The sequence below is a fragment of the Pantherophis guttatus genome, chromosome 8 (assembly GCF_059756535.1).
Source record: "Pantherophis guttatus breed Tessera chromosome 8, ASM5975653v1, whole genome shotgun sequence".
Lineage (NCBI taxonomy): Eukaryota > Metazoa > Chordata > Lepidosauria > Squamata > Colubridae > Pantherophis > Pantherophis guttatus.
Genome location: NC_142070.1, coordinates 9,163,951 through 9,187,938, shown reverse-complemented (window position 1 = coordinate 9,187,938; position 23,988 = coordinate 9,163,951). Strand labels below are relative to the sequence as shown.

The 23,988-nt window shown below is 45.4% G+C and overlaps 1 protein-coding gene across 1 annotated transcript in view; it reads right to left on the bottom strand.

The window, feature by feature from the left end:
• Positions 1–23,988, bottom strand: part of FRAS1 (Fraser extracellular matrix complex subunit 1) — a 447,420-nt gene that overhangs the window by 239,209 nt on the left and 184,223 nt on the right. The window contains exons 10-13 of the mRNA XM_060687010.2: positions 23,661–23,750; positions 19,640–19,787; positions 16,775–16,918; positions 14,212–14,346 (exon numbers count right to left, since the gene is read on the bottom strand). Of these exons, the coding sequence (XP_060542993.2) occupies positions 14,212–14,346; positions 16,775–16,918; positions 19,640–19,787; positions 23,661–23,750 (517 nt within the window). The remainder of the gene's footprint in view (positions 1–14,211; positions 14,347–16,774; positions 16,919–19,639; positions 19,788–23,660; positions 23,751–23,988) is intronic.

The following is a 23,988-nucleotide window of genomic DNA, read 5'->3' as shown; positions in this document are numbered from 1 at the left end:
AGGAAGGAAGGAAGGAAGGAAGGAAGGAAGGAAGGAAGGAAGGAAGGAAAACCATAGCTGTGCTTACAATCCTACAGCTTTGCTTTGCTTTACACAGACTTGCAAAACTTGTAAACACAGGCAGTTAAAAAGTTACTTTCTTATCATCATCGTAATTGCAGACTGTCACTAAGCAAGTCAGTTGCTAAATGAGGCCGATGTGTATAGGTCCGTGGAAATGGTGCTGTTAAATAAATTAGTTTTGCATCATGGAAGGGAATGGAGAAGGCGAAGGTGAAGGAGGAGAAGGAGAAGGAGAAGGGAGGGAGGAAGGAAGGAGAAGAGAGTGGGGGAGGGAGAGAGAGGAAGGAAGGAAGGAAGGAAGGAAGGAAGGAAGGAAGGAAGGAAGGAAGGAAGGAAGGAAGGAAAACCACAGCTGTGCTAACAATCCTACAGCTTTGCTTTTCTTACCGACTTGCAAAACTTGTAAACACAGGCAGTTGAAATGTTACTTTCTCATCATCATCTTAATTGCAGACTGTCACTAAGCAAGTCGGTTGCTAAATGAGGCCTATCCGTATAGCACCGTGGAAATGATGCTGTTAAATAAATTAGTTTTGCATCATGGAAGGGAGGGAGGAGGAGGAGAAGTAAGGAAAGAAGGGAGGGAGGGAGGGAAGCAAGGAAGGAAGGAGAAGAGAGGGAGGGAGAGGAAGGAAGGAAGGAAGGAAGGAAGGAAGGAAGGAAGGAGGGAGGGAGGGAGGGAGGGAGGGATAGGAAGGAAGGAAGGAAGGAAGGAAGGAAGGAAGGAAGGAAGGAAGGAAGGAAGGAAGGAAGGAAGGAAGATCTTTTCATTTTCTGTCCCTATGTAGAGCACAGGCATTGTGCATTTTTAATGTCCTCTTGACTACACACATGATAAAAACACGCCTGGTTTTTAAAAATAGGTTGATGGGCCAACCAAATATCACCTGGCCCAAATCCATCCGCTGGCACTCAGGCCCAGGAGGGATGAAGAGTGACTCTGTATATACCAAAAGGGCCAAGGGATAGTTTTGTATTTCCTGGAAAGGTTAATACAGTATCTCCTCCTGAATGTCACTCCATGAAATAAAGGGAAGAGCACAGATTGGAGGCCGTATTTAGAAAGCAGTGGGGGAGTCACCGAGAACAGGGAAATTTTATTTATGGCGCTTGTAATGATCGTGGCATGTTAAGTCCTGTGCTGCCAGAATTTACATCAGAGCTTTTTTTTAGCTATTGTTGGTTTTGTTTTTTTTAAAAAATAATCATACCCGTGCTCATCCAAATGTTCTAAACTTTATTTTTAATTCCCACAGGCAGGCACGTATCAGCTTGCCAGGGAGCCAAAAATCTAATCCTGACTTGGGTGTGAGGGATGTGTACCCACCGATATAAATTCGTAAGACTAGGGAGGAAAACCCCAAATTTGTAATTTATAACCAAGATCCGTCATTTAGTAGTTTTACCTTCTGGCTAGTCTTTAACAATAAACTGTGAAAGGAGGGTCAAAGTGGAACATCGCTCCAGTTGCAATTCTGCACAACTTATCATTTTATAGTCTTGTGTGTGTGTTTGTGTGTGTGTGTGAAATCTTGCTTCTTTTATTAAAGCTAAGCAGATTTCAGCCCAGGCAACGTCTGAAATTGAGAGGCCTCCAGGGTGATCTTTACACAAGTTGCAAAACAAGAGAGAAAAAAGATAGGAAGATCAGCCAGAGAAGACACACCGAATGTCTCCGATGAAATACTTCAACGCTTTAAAAGCAGGATTTCTTCGCAGAAGTGGTGATTAAGCCAGGGTTGCAAACCAGGAAAGCTATTAACTTCCTGCACCATCTAGGTTCGGCTATATTTCTAAGTGCGTTTATTTATTTGCTTTGCAGAAAGAAATATTTTTTAAAAAGGGAGGGGAAAAAAAAAAGCAAAACGTACGCAGAAGAAACCAAGGAAATCCAATAACCAACTTAACAAAAGCCAACAGAGAAATAAAACCACAAAGAAGGCAGAAACTATGGATGCGTAGCGTAAAACGCATATCAATCAAACGTCAAACAAGTTTTCTAAATCTGCATTAATGGGCGTAAATGAAGTTTGTTTGTTTTGAACTTGCAAAATGTCATAAAGTCGATGCCTAAGGAGAACGTACCCAGTTATTATTTTTTCTATAGATAAAGGAGGCTGATTTTTTTAAAAAAAATTGATTTCATGGTTTATTTATTTGGAAAATGTATATAGCCGCCCATCTTACAAACATTACAGGTAGTCCTTGACTTACGACCCACAATGGATCCCAAAATTTCCATCGCTAAGCGAGACAGTTGTTAAGTGAGTTTTGTCCCATTTTACGACCTTTCTTGCCACCGTTGTTAAGTGACTCACGGCAGTTGTTAAGTTAGCAACACGGTTGTTAAGTGAATCTGGCTTCCCCGTTGACTTTGCTTGTCAGAAGGTCGCAAAAGGGGATGGCTGCAACCGTCATAAATGGGAACCAATTGCCAACCGCTTGAATTTTGATCACGTGACCATGGGTTGCTACAACGGTCGTATGAGCCGAGGTGGCGCAGTGGTTAGAGTGCTGTACTGCAGCCACTTCAGCTGACTGCTAGTTCAGCAGATCAGCAGATCAAATCTTACTGGCTCAAGGTTGACTCAGCCTTCCATCCTTCCGAGGTGGGTAAAATGAGGACCCAGATTGTTGGGGGCAATATGCTATTTAGTATACTGTCTTTGGTGTAAGACGCCCAGAGTCCTCGGAGAGTGGGCGGCATAGAAATATGACTAATAAATAAAATAAATAATAATTATAAGCAACGGTCATATGTCGCATTTTTCAATGCCGTTGTAACTTTGAACGGTCACTAAATGAACTGCTGTTAAGTCGAGGACTACCTGTATACTCGTGGTTTGAAAAAGGGTTTGCAGCCATTTAGGGGACTCGACCCCCTGATGGTGAACCAGTGGCATGCGTGCCAGAGATGGCACCCAGAGCCCTCTCAACTGGGACGCGCGCCGTCGCCCCAGGTCAGATCTCCACGGCGTTTCTTTCGTGAACTTCCGTCTCGGTGCAAACGACGAAACAGAAGCTCACGAAAGAAAAAGATCTTACCTCTTGCCACGCTGCCGGTGTTGGGATGCCCCGCTGTCCAGCTGGTCTTCGGGTCTCGGCTGCGCATGTCCGTGCAGGCGCACGTTTGTGCATCTCCACGCATGCACATATTCGCACATGTTTAGTTTGGGCATAACCGCACACCAGTGGTGAAATTCATATTTTTTTTTACTACCGGTTCTGTGGGCATGGTGTGCCTTGGTGGGCGTGGCAGGGGAAGGATACTGCAAAATCCCCATTCTCACCCCACTCCAGGGGAAGGATACTGCAAAATCCCCGTTCCCACCCCACTCCAGGGGAAGGATACTGCAAAATCCCCATTCCCACCCCACTCCAGGGGAAGGATACTGCAAAATCCCCATTCCCACCCCACTCCAGGGGAAGGATACTGCAAAATCCCCATTCCCTCCCCACTCCAGGGGAAGGATATTGCAAAATCCCCATTCCTTCCCCACTCCAGGGAAAGAATACTGCAAAATCCCCATTCCCACCCCACGCCAGGGGAAGGATACTGCAAAATCCCCATTCCCACCCCACTCTGAGGCCAGCCAGGGGTGGCATTTGCCAGTTCTCTGAACTACTCAAAATTTCTGCTACCGGTTCGTCAGAACCTGTCAGAACCTGCTGGATTTCACCCCTGGTGCACACACGCCGTTTGGGCAGTCGGCGTCTAAAAGGTTCGCCATCTCTGCCCTACCCTGTTAAGAGCCCTGCCGAAGTGGTGCGTCTCCTTCTGTCACCCAATTCTAAGAAGCGAAGTTTTCTCTGCGTCCGAACCCCAACGCTGAAGTCACCCGTGGACTTCATGAATAATAATGGAGCGGTTAATGTTCCCTACAAATCTCCAATTTCCCCTTTTTTAATTAATTCACAGTTCCTCTAAAAGAAATATCTGTCAAGGAAGAAAGAACCATAGCAAATTGGTTTGCACAATCATCTTCATTTTAGAAGGAAGCCTGTGGGAACACAGGGAGAGGGAGGGTGGGGAGAGAGAAAAAGAGCTGAAGAAAACTCCACGAAGTATCTTCGGGTCATGGAAAAAAAGAATCTCCTTTTACAAGAGGAAACTTGTAATTGTAACTCAGGCATGTCCTTTCCCCTTTCTATTTGTCCATCGACTGATTTAATCCAAGCCTCAGTGGGTCCTTCTATCTATCTCAGTTCTGAACAGCAAGAACACTGGAGTCTACAATCCTCCCATCCCACAGAGATGAAACTCCTGGAGGACCAGAAATGCAGCCACTGAAGGGGATTCTGGGAGTTGCCTTCAAACGGCCTCTCCGAAAACAATTAGAGAAAGAAATTAAAACACTGCATCTGTTTCGTCACATGACGCAGCCCTTAAATACCTTCAGCTACCTATAAATACCCTATTTTTATATATTTTTAAAAGATATATTTCAAAATGTATATTTTGGTTGGCTGGTTGATATAAATGAATGAATGAATGAATGAATGAATGAATGAATGATAGATAGATAGATAGATAGATAGATAGATAGATAGATAGATAGATAGATAGACAGACAGACAGACAGACAGACAGAGATAAATAAATGGATGGGTGGATGGATGGATGGATGGATAGATGGATAGATAAGATAGAAAGATAGACAGATAGAAAGACAGATAGACAGAGATAAATAAATGAATGGATGGATGGATGGATGAATAGATAGATAGACAGAGATAAATAAATGGATGGATGGATGGATGGATGGATAGATAGACAGACAGAGATAAATAAATGGATGGATGGATGGATGGATGGATGGATGGATAGACAGACAGACATAAATAGACAGACAGATAAATAAATGGATGGATGGATGATAGATAGATAGATAGATAGATAGATAGATAGACTGATAGATAGATAGATAGATAGATGATAGATAGATAGAGAGAGATAAATAAATGGATGGATGGATGGACGGACGGACGGACGGACGGACAGACAGACAGACAGAGATAAATAAATGGATGGATGGATGGATGGATGGACAGATAGATAGATAGATAGATAGATAGATAGATAGATAGATAGATAGATAGATAGATAGATAGATAGATAGATGCCACTATTCTCAACTAGCAATTGAGACCGGAGGCTACGCATAAAATGTTTCTTTGAAAAATGTTCTAAATCAAGAGAGAGAAGAATTCGGGTGAACATCTGTGAATGAGTATCAGCATTTTGGAATAAACTGACTTGAGTTTTGATTCTCGACAGGTTAACTGTAGCAATAATGGAATTATTCTTTCACTCATCTAAATTAAATTTGATGAATTGAAAAATGATAGAGCTCACTGGGAGCAGACTTTTGCTGAAAGGATGGGAAACCCACGGGAGGGAGGGGGAAGGGAAGGGGAGGAAAGGGAAGGGAAGGGAAGGAAAGGAAAAAGTTGAGAGGGAGGAAGGGAGGAAGGAAGGAAGATGAGAAAAGGGAGGAAGGGAAAGAAGATGGATGGATGGAAAGAAGGAAGGAAGGAAGGAAGGAAGGAAGGAAGGAAGGAAGGAAGGAAGGAAGGAAGGAAGGAAGGAAGGAAGGAAGGAAGGAAGGAAAAAGTTGGACTGGAAAATTGATACCTGAGTTTGAAGTTGAACATATGATTTTTGCATCGTTATTTTACGTTATTTGAATATCTTTTCTAGCAGCAAAGTGCAGGTATATTTTAACAGAAACCAATGGAAATAGCAAAGCGGTAAATCACCACGCCTTGTACATATTCATGTGGAAAGCCGGGTTGCCTGTAATATCCCTTCCTGTTTCCATTGTGTGTGGGGGGGGTGTCTCTGGAGTTTTGATTACATACTGAAATGCGGTCGAATGTCTCTTCGTTGGATCGTAATTAATTAATTATTTCCCAGAATTGCAGATTTCTTCAAGAGTACGTGGGCGCTGGGTCAATTAGCTTTTGTTTCCCTGCAACATCAGAGGGTTGGGCGGGACTTCCCGCTAGTTTGATCTGCTGCTGTGCTATTTGTGCCTTAAGTCACAGAGCAGAACTCGGGGTAGGGAAAGGGGAACGCATGAGTTATGAGCCCTTTCTGAAAGGCGCTGCTTTCTGGTTGCTTTTCTGTTGCTGTGATGGAAAGGGCAGCCAAGCAGAATTCAGCAAGCTGCTGGAACTCCCCGGAGAAAAGATCAGAGGAAAAATTCCCACGCATACAAATATGGATGCAAGGAGCTGAAAAATCAGCAATAAAATAAACGCTGTTGCTGTTTCCCACTGTAGGATGACTGGAGGGAGGCTGTTGTGGCCCGCCAGCGGCCAGCGGAGCTGGGGGCAGACTCAGACAGTGAGGAGGTTGGGCCAGTCCTGAAGTCTGGGGAAGGCTCTGATGAGTGCTCTGCGTCGGAGGCAGAGAGGGGGCCAGGGCCGTCCAACAGTTTTCAGCTGCCTTCAGAGTCGGATATCAGTGGGGCAGAAGAACACCTGGGGCCTGTTCCCGATGCGCGCATGCACAGAGCTGCCAGGAGAAGAGAATAGCTAAGGAACAAGGGCCGACTCGGGAGTAAAGGCACAGGTGGACGGTGAATGGTCCCTCCCATAGGGAATAAAGAAGAGCGAAAGGGGAGGGGCGTTTGCAGGAGACACACTAGTTCAATTCATTAGGGTGAAGATCTGTTCCTGACTTCTTGCCAAGGAATTGCTGCTCTATTGCTATATAGCCGTGATGGCGAACCTATGGCACGGGTGCCACAGGTGGCACGTGGAGCCATATTGGTGGGCATGCCAGTGTTGCCCTAGCTCAGCTCCAGCGTGCATGCGCGGACCAGCCAACTGATTTTCAGGCCTTCGGGTCCCACCGGAAGTCAGGAAACTGGCTGTTTCCAGCCTCCGGAAGGCCTCCGGGGGGGGGGGGGGGGATGGGGAAGGCTGTTTTTGCCCTCCCCAGACTCCTAGAAAGCCTCTGGAGCCTGGGGAGGGGGAAAAATGGGCCTACCGGGCCCACCGTGCCATCACGTGCCAAAAGCAGGAGGAATGTGGGCGGGTCACGTGTGCATGCGTGGGAGGGCGGGGCGCATTGAATTATGGATGTGGGCACGCGCACCCGCGACCCCCCCATGCTCCCCACGCTTTTGGCACGCGACGGCAAAAAGGTTAACCATCACTGCTATATAGCAATATTCGTATACCAATATATTCCTATATCGGCCTGGCAGCTCTCCAAGCCTGATAAAGGTCTGTAGTTGTGAAATCTCATGAAAGACTGTTTGCCGGGACTTTCCTGGAGAGGAATTCCCTTTAACCGAAATAAAAGAGATTTTATCGGGACGAGGAGTGTGCTTCATGCTCTTGGGAAGCGTAGGTCAGAACAGAGGCATGTATTACACCAGGGGTGTCAAACTCAAGGCCCGGGGGCCGGATACGGCCCAGAGGATGCTTAGATCTGTCCTGCGGGGCTGCCCTGAAAACAGCAAAGGACCAGCCCGCGGTGCCTCTTCCAGTAAAAATGGCGTTCGGGGGGGGGGGGGCTGCGTGTGGCCCTCCTGAGCTCCGTTTTCGCTGGCAGAGGGTTGCAGGAGGCTGTGGCAGCTGAAAACGGAGCCCATTTTTGCTGGCAGAGCGCTTGGGCCACCACAGGTGTCCCCAACACGAGTGATGTCGAGCTGGTGACGCCTACCCTGACCAAGCCCAACCCGGCTCCCCAAGGTCAAACACAACCCTGATGTGGCCCTCAATGAAATTGAGTTTGACACCCCTGTGTTACACTGCAAAGAGGAGCAAGAAGAAAACAACACAGGAGTAAGGAGTAAAAGACCACAACACATATGGACGTATATACGGAGAGAACCCAAGACATACGGCCGTGTATATGGATAGTCCTCTCGACTTACGACCGTAATGGAGCCTGCCTGTCATGTATGTCACAACAGTCGTAAACTGGGTAAACCCGGGTGACCAACCTGATTTAACGAACATTTTTGTGGCGGTGGTTAAGGGAACCGTTGTTTCACCACGCACCGCTTTTGCCAACATCCAGATGTAACTTCCTGGTTTGGGTGAAACGGTTGTAAAATACGAGGATGCTGCAAGCAGTTGTAAATGGAGGTTCTTGGCCAAGTGCCCAAGGTAGACTTGTGTGACTGCAGGAGAGATGGTGCAGCCGTTGGAATGTGGAGACCAGGTCGTAAGTACCCACAACGGGGAGGTCCGTTGTAACTTTGAACAGCTGCTAAGCAACCGGTTTTAAATCAAGGACTACCTGCAGCCTAATCAAAGATTCCTTCTTTTTAATATATGGAAACTGAACTGTACATATATGAGCTACAGACGTCTCAAATCCTGGACATAAACTGTTTTGACTCCTCCCCTCAGCAGGGGCATTGCAGGCCAAAATAACTACCGTATTTTTCGGACTATAAGACGCACCTACCTTTTTTGGTGAGGAAAACAAGAAAAAGAAATCTGCCTCCCAGCAATTTTGCCTAGTTGCAGCAAACAGCAAACAGCCTGCTTTACTTTCATTTTCGTTTTCAGCATAGCTTGATTAGCACAAGAAAAAAATAATCTGCTCCAGCAATTTACCTCCTTGCAGCAAGCAGCAGAGGCCTGCGCAAAACAGCTGAAAGGCAAAACAGCTGAGAGTCAGGAGGCCGATCCAATCAACTTGTGCTAATTAGGCTGTGCTGAAGCTGAAACGAGCTGTTTCTTCTTGCTGCTTGCTGCAAGGAGGTAACTGCTGGGAGGCAGAGGCCAAAGGGTGGGGGCCGGTGGGTGGGCGGGGCTACATTTGGTGTATAAGACGCACCTAAATTACGGCTGCTCTTCCAGGTTCCGGAACTCCCGCGCCCATCAAGACCAGTTGGCCAGTGTGCTGGAACCTGGAAGAGCAACGGGCGACGGCTCGCGTGCCCGGAGATATGGCTCTGTGTGCTACTTCCGGCACACGTGCCATAGGTTCGCCATCACAGCAGTCTATTCTAATTTTCTATTCTATTTTCTCATCTATTCTATTCTGCTCTGCTCCATTCCATTCTATATTTCCCTTCAGGTTACTTTTGTTCGGTGCACAAATGCCAAGCTGGCATCTGGTCTTCTGGCTTTGCATCGTGAAGGTTAATTCGTGCATCATGCAAATTGCCACCGAAGCGGCAGATGGAATCCTTGTTCTCATTTTCTAAGTGCTTCGGATACTTGACATTACGGTTTGAAAGGCAGTGAAATAAATGCTTCCTAAAAGGGAAGCTTCCCGAACGAAAGGAGATTCCTAGATAAAGCCTGGCCAGTTTTGCTAGACAGCTGTCCTACAGATGCTCGCTTCTCGGTGAATCCTAACTTCTCAATCAGCCCTCCTTAACTGCCTCTGTGGCTGATTATAGTCTTTAAGGAGACACTAAGAGGAACTGATTTGGCAGAAGGACAGCCTGTGTCTCACTCTTTCTACAGTGAACATTTAGTACGTCTGGGCACTCCTGCGTGAGCTGCATTGGCTCCCAGTGGTCTTCCGGGTGCGATTCAAGGTGTTGATTAACATCTTTAAAGCGCTCCATGGCTTAGGACCCGGGTACTTACGGGACCGCCTTCTGCTACCGACAGCCTCCCACCGGCCAATATGCTCCCACACGGCGGGGCTCCTCGGGGTGCCGTTGGTCAGACAATGTCAATTGGCGACCCCCCCCGGGGGAGAGCCTTCTCAGTGGGGGGTCCTGCCCTCTGGAACGAGCTGCCCCCGGAGGTACGGAGGATCCCGGACTTGCGTACCTTCCGCCGTGCCCTGAAGACTTTGTTATTCCAGCAAGCCGGGCTAGCCTAATTTTAACGGTTTTAAATTTTAAATTGGATTTTAATGGGATGTTTTTAATTATGGGCCAAAGTATTTAACCTGGTTTTAAATTGTTTTTAATTTTTATATTTATGTATTTGATCTTGGCTGTTCGCCGCCCTGAGTCCTTCGGGAGAAGGGTGGTATATAAATATAATTAAATAAATAAATATCTCGGAGGACCTCTCATGGACTACGAATGCTAACATGCTTGTGAAGAAGGCACAGAAGAGGCCATACTTCCTGAGAATGCTCAGGAAGATAAATCTATCTCAGCCTCTACTTCTGTCCTACTATCGCAGCACCATTGAGAGTGTCCTGACATACGGCATTCTTGCATGGTATGGGAGCAGCTCTGTAGCGGACAAAAAAGCTCTACAGAGAATCATTAAAACTGCCCAGAATATCATCGGGCTCCAGCTACCAGCCCTGGACGACATCTTCGAATCTCGCTGTTTGAGAAAGTTGCATAACATTCTCAAGACACTCTTCCCATCCTGCTTACAATCTTTTTGGACTGTTGCCTTCTGGCAGAAGATACAGAACAATTAAAACTAGGACTACACGTTTTCTGAATAGTTTTTATCCCAGAGCTATAATTGCACTCAACAATGAACTAAAGGGCCACCATCAGTGAGCTGTTGGACAGCATTACTTGGTCTGTTGTGTGGATGTTTGGGTGGTTTAGGGGTGGGGAATTGTGGTGGGTGGGGGTGTGTTTGGGGATTGTTATGTGTGTTGGACCTGGTCTTTGGGGGTTAAGTGAATTTCGTTGTATGGGTATACTGTGTATACACGTACAATGACAATAAAGTTAGTTAGTTAGTTAGTTAGTTAGTTAGTTAGTTAGTTAGTTAGTAATCAACTTGAAAATGTTGAGGTAGAAGTGTACCACTTGTAAAAGCAGCAGGAAGCCACAAAAATATTCAACACAGAATTGCAGAAGTCATGCAAGTCCCTAGCTCGATCTTATAGGTCAGTGATGGCTAACCTTTTTGCCATCACGTGCCAAGAGGGGTATGTGTGGGGGATCACACACGAGCATGCCCACACCCATAATTCTATGCACCCTGCCCCCGTGCATGTGCGTGCGACCCTCCCCCGCTCCTGGCACGTGATGGCCCCGTAGGCCCGTTTTTCTCCCTCACCTGGCTCCAGAGCCTGTCTAAGGGTCTGGGGAGGGCGAAAACGGCCTTCCCCACCCACCCACCCCCGAAGGCCAGAAACGGCCCGTTTGCCAACTTCCAGTGGGACCAGAAGGCTCTGGAGGCTGGGGACAGCAAAAAACGGGCCTTCCGGTCCCACCAGAAGTTGGCAAACGGGTCATTTCTGGCCACTAGAGGGCCTCCGAGGGTGGGTGGGGAAGGTCGTTTTCGCCCTCCCCAGACTCCTAGAAAGGCTTTGGAGCCAGGTGAGAGAGAAAACGGGCCTACCCCACCACCCCCTGATGCCCTCCAGAAGCAGGAAACAACCTGTTTCCTTACTTTGGTGGGCCCAGAAGGCCTGAAAATTAGCTGGCCGGCGCACGCATGCGTGCCAGAGCTGAGCTTGTGTGTCCACTGATATGACTACGCATGACACCTGTGGCACGTGTGCCATAGGTTCGTCATCACAGTTATAGGTAGTTCTCAACTTACAATCTTTCATTTATCCCAAAGGTGCTTTTTCAGGAGGCAACTGGACTTTCTTGTTTTTTCTTTTGAAGACGTTTCACTTCTCATCCGAGGAGCTTCTTCAGCTCTGACTGGATGGTGGGGAATGGAAGGATTTATCTTCCTTGCAGACAGCTGGTCATTTGCATCCTTTTAGAGAATCATTGAGGCCACTTGGAGGTTTATCTGTGTCCTCAGGGTCACCTGAGTGGTGCTCCTGGTTCCTGTAGTCTGCAATTTTTCCCCCTCTGGAAATCCATTCCTACTCCCACACCATTCAAAGGGTCCTCATCCCAAATTGTATAGCTAAAAGTCTGTACATAAATTTTGATGAATTTGGGGGTGAATTTGGAATAATTTAAAGGATACACCTTTAAAGAAACCAAGGGATTGATCTGGATAATTTTCCTTTATTGGATTTACAAAGGACACTTGTTAAAGTTTTTGGGGAAAAAAAATTTTTTTTGAGAAGGGACAAAGGAAAAATAAAAAGAAATCAATTTCTAATATATTTGAAGGATTAAAGATCAAGATTGTAAAAAGGGAAGGGAATATAAAGTTGTTTTATTTCATCAAGTTTAAAATAGATTGTATTGTAATCTCTTAACAAGTTCTTAATGGATTTTTGGTATCAGGACTGAACAATGATGAGGCCTTAAGGATTTATTTATAGACAGGATATGGGAAGATTATTTATTGTATTTTAGGAGAAGGTGTTAAGTTACTAAAATTGATACTTGTGATGAAGGAGGAAATCATTTCTTTATATTTCTTTTTTTAACATATTCCTATTTTTTTCTACTTTCCTTGCTTTTTTTCTTGTTCCTTTTTGCCCTTTCTATTTTTTTTTCTTTTATTCATTTGCTTAGTTTGCATTGCTTTTTATCTTTCGAACTGCAATGTTTCATAAAATTATTACTAAAAAGGGAGCTGACAAACATGGGACGATATCACGCACAATATTAAAATGAGCAAATCTGAATTTGACTTGACTTGCCTGTTTTCTGTCTCCACTCCCTTCGTGTCCAGGTTTAAGCCGCTGGTTCTTTTTAATCTCCCCCTCCTCTCACCTTAGCCCTTGCCAAAACCCATTTTGACATTCCTAGGATGCCAGAAGCCTCCAGTGAAAATGAGTTATGTCCGTTCAAGCTTTTGCAAGCTTTTTGCAAACTCAGGCCGAAAGAATTTGAGTCACTCCAGCGAAAGGCCATGGCGAGTCCACTGTTTGAATGCAAGGAGACCGAATCTAATCTTTTAGCAAGGTTGATAAAATGGCTGGTGCGAAATGAAATGATGAACGGTGGGGTCTCTGACACCTACCCACCTACACTCTCTTTTTCTCGTGGCTGGTTTTTAGCAGCACTAGATAGCTTTGGAATAATTTTGAGGAGCCTGGCACCGACTTGATCTGGGTTTCAAAAGTTTCTTTCCTTTGATGGAAATCAGTTTAGTACTAATTAACTTTTTTTTCCTCCCATCTAAATTAACTATTTCATTTTCTTTTCATCCCCTCAGGACGCTGCTACAGGGCACGGCATGCCAAAACAACTCAAGACAGAGAGGTTTTTTTTCCCTTGTGCCATTACTCTACTGAAATGCTAATTCTCACAGTATTGTTTTATGTCTAAGTTTTACCCATGAAGTATGGCGGTATTCTCATCTGTTCCACTACCTTCTCTTATTGGAATCATTATTATGATTATTATTATTATTTTGATATTATTATTATTATTATTATTATTATTATTATTATTATTATTATTATTATTATTATTACTGTTGTTTTGCATGTACACTGAGAGCTTATGCACTGGAGACAAATTCCTTGTGTGTCTATCACACTTGGCCAATAAATTATTCTACTTCTATTTCTATTTCTATTTCTATTTCTATTATTTCTATTTCTATTATTTCTATTTCTATTATTTCTATTTCTATTTCTATTTCTATTTCTATTTCTATTTCTATTTCTATTCCTGTCCTGTCCTGTCCTGTCCTGTCCTGTCCTGTCCTGTCCTTACTCTGTTCTACTCTACTCTACTCTACCCTACCCTACCTTACCCTACCGTACCCTACCCCACCCCACCCCACTCCATTCTACACTATTTTATTCTATTCTAGCTAAAGAGAATTTAGGGGAAGGTAGAGATGAGATCAGTCCGGTCTGTCCTAGAGGAGATCAACCCTGACTGCTCTTTAGAAAGCCAGATCCTGAAGATGAAACTCAAATAGTTTGGCCACCTAATGAGAAGGAAGGACTCACTGGAGAAGAGCCTAATGCTGGGAAAGATTGAGGGCAAAAGAAGAATGGGACGACAGAGAATGAGGTGGCTGGATGGAGTCACTGAAGCAGTCCGTGGGAGCTTAAATGGTCTTCGGGGAATGATAGAGAACAGGAAGGCCTGAAGGAACGTTGTCCATGGGGTCACAAAGGGTTGGACACAACTTCTCAAATAACAATAAGAGATGAGATAGGCTGGTTCTATTAACCACTTTATGTCAAGCCAAATATGGGAGCTCCATCGCTGAGTATTGTATGAAGAATTTACTAAGGAAGCATGTGGACTTCTGCATTATCTTTTCTTAAAATTTCATTGTTATTCAACCTCTCCTTGACCTCATTTTTCCGTTCAGAGATGGGTAGAGTTCAGATTACCTAACGCAGGTATTTCTTACCTGTGCATTGGAGAGGTCCCGGGAAAAATCCTTCCCCACATGATGTCACGCATTGGGCATCTTTCAAATGCAGCGAAGCTTGGCAGGAAGTACATCCAAATTTATTAGTGCAAGTCGAGCACAACTCTTTACAAGCTGCCCGAGGTGGAGAAGAAAACAAAACAAAAAGAGAAGATTGTAAAAAAAACTGAGTCGGATTTGATATTCTCTTGAGTCAGATGTTTGGGATCCATGATGCAGCTTTCCACTTGCTGATCAGGGATTTCAAACATCCCCCAAGTATTAGCACCAGTAAAAAAGAAAAAAGTGTATCTTGAAGTGTACAGCACACTGGCTTATGACTGCAATAAACACTGACTTGATTTCACTGAAATCAGACAATTGGTTATTGTTGCCATTCCATCAGGCTTTTGTGAGGATTAAACCTCCTGATTATGCTGTTTTGTTTTAAATATTTTATTTTGGGAATTTAATATTCTTTTTTACAGATCAACAGAAGGGACCTTGTAGGTCATCTAGTCCAACCCCCCGTCCAAGCAGGAGACCCTACCCCATTTCTGACAAACAGCAGCCCAATCTCTTCTTGAAAGATTCCAACGATGAAGCTCCCACAACTTCCAAAGACAAGCTGTTCCATTGGTTGATTGCTCATCCTATCATCAAATTTCTCCTTATTTCTAGGTTGAATCTCTCCTTGGTCAGTTTCCATCCATTATTCCTTGTCTGACCTTCAGGTGCTTTGGAAAATAGCTTGATCCCCTCCTCTCTGTGGCAGCCCCCCAAGTATTGGAACACTGCTATCATGTCTCCCAGGTCCTTCTCTTCCCTAGACTAGCCATGCCCAGTTCCTGTAACCGTTCTTCATGTGTTTTAGTCTCCAGTCCCCTAATCATCCTGGTTGCCCTCCTCTGCACTTTTTCTAGAGTCTCAATGTATTGCTATCTTCTCAATCAGTGGTGAGATTCCAAATCTTTTCGTACCGATTCTATGCGCGCACAGCAGGGGTGGGTTCTAAATTTTTTTACTACCGGTTCTGTGGGCGTGGCTTATTTTGTCGGTGTGGCTTGGAGGTCATGTGACTAGGTGGGCGTGGCTAGCTGGTCAGTCATTTCTGGAAGGTCCTCGCACTTACGACCAGTCCTCGCACTTACGACCCGACTCATTTGTTTGCTTTTAACACTGATCAGCTGTAGGACGGCCCTTTGAAGCCCCGCGGCAAGAGTTTAAACAGTTTTTTTCCCTCTAGTCATCAGCTGGGACTCAGGAGGCAGCAATAGATTGGGGGTGGGACCAAATAAAAGGTAAGAATAACGTGGGGGGGTGGGAGGGCGGGGGGGAGAACTGGTTCGGTGACATCATATCGTCACCGCTACCGGCTCGGCTGAACCGGACCAAACTGGGAGGAACCACCACTGGCGCACAGTACTCAAAGAGGTAATGCCGGGATATTTGCAGGATCACCTCCTACCGGCCTCCCACCGCCCAGTGCGCTCACATAGGGCTGCCCTCCTCCGGGTCCCCTCGGCCAGACAGTGTCGGCTGGCGGTCCCCAGGATGAGGGCGTTCTCTGTGGTCACACCAACCCGCTGGAATGGGTTGCCCATCGGGCTCCGGATGGCCCCCGACCTCCGCACCAACCTAAAGACATGGCTCTTTCAGCAACTTCCCTGATCTGCCGTGGATTTTAACTTGGGGGTTGGGGATTTTAAATTTTAACTTGGGGGTTGGGGATTTTAATATTATTTAATCTTTATCTATTGTCGGGTTGTTTTATTGTTGTGAGCCGCCCCGAGTCCTACGGGAGAAGGGCGGCATATAAATCTGTCAAATAAATAAATAAATAAAGACCACCCTCAGTGTCAGCACTGGTGAGCTGAGCTGTTGTTTAGTTCAGCTGAGGCGCAGCAATCCGCTCTGCCGCGCGAATCAGCTGAGGTAAAAAAACAAGGGAATATAGGGCAGGGAAGCGCGGGGAAAGGGCAGGGCCAGCCAGAGGTGGTATTTATTTTTTTTTAATTTTGATTTATATGCCTCCCTTCTCCGGAGACTCAGGGCGGCTTACAATGCGCTAAGCAATAGCCTTCATCCTTTTGTATATTTATACAAAGTCAGCTTATTGCCCCCACAAACTGGGTCCTCAATTTACCTACCTTAGAAAGGATGGAAGGCTGAGTCAACCTTGAGCCTTGGCGAGATTCGAACCTGCAGTAATTGGAGGCAGCTGGTCTTAATAACCAGCTTAATAACAGGGTGCCTTAAACCAGTGTACTACCAAGGCTCTAGTACTTCTCCGAACTACTCAAAATTTCCGCTACCCAAGCCAGCTGAATACCACCTCTGTTCTCTATGTATGGCTATTTTTATTGTTTTGAACTGCCTTGGGGGAACTCCCTTAGGAGGAGAAACAGAGCAATGAAAGGGTATTTTAGTAAGACACAAATCTTCAGAATGATTTTATCTCCTTTTAACACCCACAAGCCACGGGCGTCTTCTGAAACGTCTCAGCATCACCTACAGAGCAAGAAGCTTCAATATCACAAAGAAAGCTGGAGGCTAATCTTACCTACGCAAAGGCCAGCATCTGGATAGAAGCCAACCCCACAGCTGTCAACGCAACGGCCGTTCAGGAGAAACTTGGTGGACTCTCGGCAGGCATCGCAACGATCAAACGCCTGGGCACAGGTCAAGCAATCAGGGTGGCAGCGACCTATCATTGGAAATGAAACAACTTCATTTGGGGTGAGGAAGTGCAGGATGGACTCACCCGCTCAGTGAGAAGGATGCCTTTGCTGCATGGCAAGGAAAAAAAAAGGGACAAGCAAGCCTCTTCTCCACCAGATTACAGCCTCCCTTGGAATTGATGGTGATCATATGATGATTATGGTAGGAGACGTGGTGGCTCAGTGGCTAAGACGCTGAGCTTGTCGATCGAAAGGTCGGCAGTTCAGTGGTTCGAATCCCCAGTGCCGCGTAACGGGGTGAGCTCCCATTACTTGTCCCAGCTTCTGCCAACCTAGCAGTTTGAAAGTACATAAAAAATGCAAGTAGAAAAATAGGGACCACCTTTGGTGGGAAGGGAACAGCGTTCCGTGTTGCCTTTGGCATTGAGTCATGACGGTCACATGACCACAGAGACGTCTTCAGACAGCGCTGGCCCTTCGGCTTTGAAACAGAGATGAGCACCGCCCCCTAGAGTCAGGAATGACTAGCATTTATGTGTGAGGGGAACATTTACCTTTTATGATGAGTATGATCATGATTTATCACTTGTTGCTTATATGTACACTAAGAGCTTTTGCACCGGAGACAAATTCCTTGTGTGTCCAATCAATAATTGTCAATAAAGAATTCTGTTCTGTTCTAGTCTAGTCTAGTCTAGTCTAGTCTAGTCTAGTCTAGTCTAGTCTAGTCTAGTCTAGTCTAGTCTAGTCTACTCTACTCTACTCTACTCTAGTCTAGTCTAGTCTACTCTAGTCTCGTCTCGTCTAGTCTAGATTTGTAACCCAGGGTTGACATGAGGGGTCCTTGGTGCTCTCTGAGCTTGCTTCTTTTCTTGCAGATGTTTCATTACCCAAACTAGGTAACATCATCAGTGCTAATCCTAGCACTACACTGATGAGATTACTTAGTTTGAGTAATGAAATGTTTGCAAGTGTAGGAAGTTAGCAACCACCCCTCTCCTAGAAAAATGAAATATTCTAGGAAATATTAAAAAGGCAGAATATTGTATTTTCCCTAAAGGAGAAACATGTTTCTAAAGACATAAATTCAGAGCCTCAGCCAGCTCCCTGTCCGCCTCCCCAGCAGATATTTTGGTGCCAACCTATCTACAAGACTAAGGCTGGGCCAGTTTATCTACAAAACAAAAGACATGGCCCTCAGGATATGATAGGATTAGCCCTCACTCAAGATCCAAACCAGGAAAAAGCCATTAAGCCATAATAGGAATTGCCCAAAGCTCCTTCATTACATCATCACCCAGCAAGATTCAACCAAGCCTGGGAATCTCACAACCAATCAGAGTACATTCCTTACACAGGAATAGGAAGCTCCAAGGCGGGGCCCAAGAGAGGGTATAAATCTCTCTCCCTCTCTCACTCATGTGCTCCTTTTGCCCAGGACCTCAAACCACCCTGAGTCTCCGGAGAAAGGTGGCATATAAATTGAATTAAAAAAATAAATAAATAATAAATGTGGTCCTGTCCACCATTAAACCATCTTTCCAAGCAGTCTCTATCTTTCTGGTGTCTTTCTCCCCACTTGGAACTTAACCCAGATGGCCATTTCTTCCAACACAAGAAAACAAGCAAGCTCGAAGAGAACTAATGACCCCTTACTTATAGAAACAATACAGTAAAAGAAGTGTCAGGCCCAATCCCCAGTGATAACCTAGGGAGATCCACCGAAATCCCGTTCTTTATTAGCTTACACTTAATAGACAGAATCTTGCCAGACTAAAGTTATAACCTTCAAAAGTAACAGACATACTCTGAGAGATTTCAGGGTGTGGCTACTCAGAACATTTTTCTCACCCCACCATCCAATTCAGGACTGTGTAGCCTCTTGTCTTGGGCCCCTTTCTGGAATAGGCTGCCTCCTTCCTGGGAAGCCACAGTACTACCGTGTTCCCCCCCAAAATAAGACTCTGTCTTATATATATTTTTGCCACCAAAAAAGGCACCAGGTCTTATTTTCGGGGGGTGGGGAATGTCATCCACTGACTCACCTCACTTGCATGTGTCATCTCCGCCCTCCTTTTCACTGTCAGAGGCCTTCAGGAAGTTCTTCTGCGGCCGGCAAGGCTTCTGTAGCTGATAACAGAGCTCCGGATCAATCCGATGCTCCGTTATCAGCTGCAGAGGCCTTCAGGAAAGCCTTGCCAGCCTTGCCAGCTACAGAAGAAATGGGCCGGCAAGGCAGGTGTCGGGATGTGCGAGGTCTGGCTGCAACTGTCCGAAGGTAAGTAGTAGAGCAGCTCTAACCCCCCCCCCCAGCTTAATTTTTACCTGTGTACCCTGGAGTGGGCAGAGTGTTAATTAGGGCTTATTTTAGGAGTAGGACTTATATTGGGCACACATGTAAAAATCAAGCCAGGATTTACTTTCGGGATAGATCGTATTTTCGGGAAAACACGGTACTGTCGATATTCCCCCCACTTCTCCATCATCTTTACATTCCATCACAAGAACTGGATTACATCTCCTTGAAGTCAAAGCCTGAGCTCTGGGATCCTCCTGGACGAGTCTCTTTAAATTTTCTTGGCTGAGGAATTCTGGGAGTTGAAGTCCACAGGTCTTAAAAGTTGCCAAAGTTGGACACGCCTGCTTTAAACCAAATGCTTTAAAAGGTAAAGACCCTCTTCCAAGTTAAGAGAATAAACAGGTTACAACCGGACATCTCAAACGCAAAACCACTCTTTTGCAAATACCTGGCTTGCATTGAGGGCAACACTCTCCGTGAACGGCAACAGCCACACTTCCTGGGGGACACGTCAGACAAGACCGAGAATAGCAGTTTACTTTGGAGTGCAAACATTCGCATTCACGGCACAAGCCTTCCTTCCATTTTTCACCACTCTGCATGAGAAAAAACAGAAAAAAACGTTTAGCTAAGGGAGTCAGCATTGTCCGAAGACATTTTCCGTGGTCATGGGGCCAGCATGGCTATATGCCAAGGCGCATGGAACACTGTTACTTTCCCACCAAAGTGGTGCCTATTTATCTACTCACATTTGCATGCTTTCGAACTGCTAGGTGGGCAGGAGCTGCGGCAAGGAACTGGAGCTCACCCTGTCGTGCAGCGCTTGGGTCTCGAACCCGGGCTGTCAGCTTTCCAGCTAACAAACTCAGTGTCTTTAACCACTGAGCCATCCCAGCTCCATTTCAGAGCACAACACAATTTTTCTCAGCACAGCCAAGCTGATTTCCTTCTGCCTAACGTGAGGCTTGAAATACCGCAAGGAGAATTGCTGTATTTCCACAGTGTCTCCATCCATTAAGCTTCTCCTGTTCCCAGCTCAACATAAAGATCTCGTGAGGCCTTTTGGAGCTGTGGAACCTCTTCGAAAGGCAAGGTCGCAGCTATCTACAAAGAATGGCAACACGCACAACACAATTGTGTCACGACCTTGGACAGATCACGATGGCAAACACTGGCTACTCGAAACTCAAAAAAAGTGTTGTCTCAGCAACCCTCAGAAACTTTCTAAGAGCTTCTAGGGAACTCATTCCATCTCCTAAAGGACAATCAGACATTGATTGACAGCTACTGACGTGTGGGATAACTACATGAGAAGAAACAACAAAAGAGAATATTTGCAATTCGGGATTGAACTGCAAATATGAACTGCAGAGCCTGGATAGCTCAGCAGACTAATGCATTGTAATTTAACTCCAGCTGTCTGCAATTAGTAAGTTCGAATCTCGCCAAGGCTCAAGGTTGACTCAGCCTTCCATCCTTTCTAAGGGAGGTAAATTGAGGACCCAGTTTGTGGGGGCAATAAGCTGACTTTGGAAAAATATACAAAAGTATGAAGGCTATTGCTTAACGCATTGTAAGCCGCCCTGAGTCTCCGGAGAAGGGCGGCATATAAATCAATTAAAAAAAAAAAAAAAAACTATGGGGTTTTTGGCGCTCTCTGAGCTTGGTTGTTTCCTTGAAGACGTTTCATTACCAAACTAGGTAACATCATCAGTGCTAGCATGAAGTTGCCATCAAAACCTATGCATCTTAAAGAACCAGGGCAGTCATGGAGGAATGAGCATCAACACGCCAGGTAACCATTCATCTTTCTTTGGCTGTGCTAACCCAAGATGTTTAGCTTAAACTGATCTGTTTTCAATGCAGTCTTACGCTGCATCAATAGAGGGATAATATCAGGGTCATGTGAAGTTCTAGTAGTACCACTTTATACTGCAATGGTAAGACCACACTTGGAATACTACCTAGAGTTCTGGTCACCACAATAACAAAAAAAAAAAAAAAAGATGTTGAGACTCTAGAAAGAGTGCAGAGAAGAGCAATGTCAGCACTCCAAACTACATTCGTTCCAGTGCTGACATAAGGAGGAGAAGAGGGGGCAGCTGGCAAGAGGACGCTTGACTTTTCACCTACTTATTTTCCTTGAAGATAATATCCCCTAGGAGATGGGATGGGAGGGGGGACATTCCTGGGAGCTGAAGTAGTAGATATGGGGAGAGTGATTTGGAAGATGGCCAATGAGACGGAGAGAATTGGGGAACGAAAAGGGAAGATTTGGGGTCAGGAAGTCAGTGTTGGCTACGATATGATCGGGGACAGATTGTCGTGCTGAATAAATGAAAGATTTCATCAAAGACTATTTGTTTGGAAAATGCAATTTATTTTGAGACGACACTGAAACCTGACAAGCAACAAAGATGATTAGGGGACTGAAGGCTAAAACATATGAAGAACGGTTGCTGGAATTAGGTATGTGTAGTCTAACAACAAAAAAAGGGATGTGGTGGCTAAGACACTGAGCTTGTCGATCAGAAGGTCGGCAGTTCAGCGGTTCGAATCCCTAGTGCCGCGTAACGGGGTGAGCTCCCGTTACTTGTCCCAGCTTCTGCCAACCTAGCAGTTCGAAAGCACGTAAAAAAAATGCAAGTAAAAAAATAGGGACCACCTTTGGTGGGAAGGGAACAACGTTCCGTGTGCCTTTGGCGTTTAGTCATGCCGGCCACATGACCACGGAGACGTCTTCGGACAGCGCTGGCTCTTCGGCTTTGAAACGGAGATGAGCACCGCCCTCTAGAGTCAGGAACGACTAGCACAGATGCGCGAGGGGAACCTTTACCTTTAGTCTAACAAAGAGAAGGACTAGGGGTGACAGGATAGCAGTCTTTCAATATTTGAGGGGCTGTCACAGGGACGTCTGGGAAGAATGGCTTGCCTTTAGAAGTTATGGGTGCCCCATGACTGGAGGTTTTGAAGAAGAGACTGGATAGCCATTTGTCCGTAATGGTACAGGGTCTCTTGCTTGAGCAGGGGGTTGGGCTAGAAGACCTCCCAGGTCCCTTCCAACTCTGTTATTCTATTTTTTACAGCAGCTGAACCATGAACTAAGTAAATAAGTTGGAGTTGCACAATGTACCAAAGCACAAAAAAAAAAAAATGTAAGCATGATTAATATGAAACAAACTGAGCCTCTTATGTGAATCCTTCACAGTCCTGGCTACATACAGGTAGTCCTCAATTTGCAACAACAATTGAGCCCAAAACTTCTGTTGCTAAGTGAGACATTTCTCGAGTGAGTTTTAACCCCATTTTACTGTGACTTTTCTTGCCACAGTTGTTGAGTGAATCACTGGAGTTGTCAGATTAATAACATGGTTGTTAAGTGAATCTGGCTACCCCATTGACTTAAAGGTCGTAAAATGCGATCACATGACCCCAGAATACTGCAAACTACAATCTTGTAGTACAAATGTTTACATTTGCAAGATGTCAGTGTCAGGGTTCCAAGTAACACCCCCAACGAAATCAAACTCCGAGGCTTGAAGTTCCTCAAAGCTAACTTTTATTAGAGATGTCATATTGGCACATCTGGGAAAACCCGAATCTGAGAGCTTCCAGGTTTTCCACACCCAAAAGAAAATTCAAGTCCTTGCCCTTCACTCACATGTCCACCATACGGCCAATCAGGTACCCTCCGTAACAGAAGATACCTCCTCATTCTTCTCAGTACAGCTGCAGGGCCCAAGGGCCTTGTCTTTCTATAAAGAATTTTATTGTGACTACATATCTTCTTCTCTCTATGCAATCCCACCCTCCCAATTTCCCACCGTAGGATTGTGGCAGGCCTGAAGGCACAGAGGTAGAAATATGGCCTCCAGGTCTGACAGTCAGTGGCCAAAGGCGAACAAGGTCCAGGCAGAAGAACATCATAATGGCTTCAAAATCTAAGGGACTGTTTTAGACAAAACTCAACAGCACTTCGTGCGGCCGTTGATAAAAATAGGATCGCCAACATAATCGCCAATGTCCGATGACAGATATGGCACAAGAAGAAGTGGCCCCTGACCAGAGGTGGGTTTCAGCAGGTTCTGACCAGTTCTGGAGAACCGGTAGCGGAAATTTTGAGTAGTTCGGAGAACCGGTAGTAAAAATTCTGACTGGCCCCTCCCCCATCTATTCTCTGCCTCCCAGCTGATTGGGAGGAAATGGGAATTTTGCAGTATCCTTCCCCTGGAGTGGGGTGGGAATGGACATTTTAAGGTATCCTTCCCTTGCCATGCCCAAGCCACACCCACCAGGCCATGCCACGGCCACCAAGCCACACCCACAGAACCAGTAGTAAAAAAAGTTTGAAACCCACCACTGCCACTGACCAATATGTATTCCGTGCTTCCATGCTACTGAATATGTTTTTTTCTAGCCAACATCTACCTTGGCAACTCTACTATTTGCTAAATCAGCGAGTTACTTACGTCTTTGGTAGAGTCTTTGTAAACACAGGGACCCCCTCTTGAAATGCATTCAGGGCAACACTTGCCTGGTAAATGAGATAATTCTTCACCCTGCAGAGAAATTGAGAATTACAATAAGATACCTAGAATCAGCTCTTTTTTTTTTTTTTTTTTTAAATGATGCCGAGAGAAGAGATAGGCAAGCTGGCCATTTTTTCCCTCCGGAACACAGTCTTTAAAATCCTCTTTTATCAGTCTCATTCCATCACTGTTCCCTTCCAAAAAGATAAGTATCGTTGTAGCTCTACAAAGACCGCACAAAAAACTCTCCTTGAAATGCCACAACGCT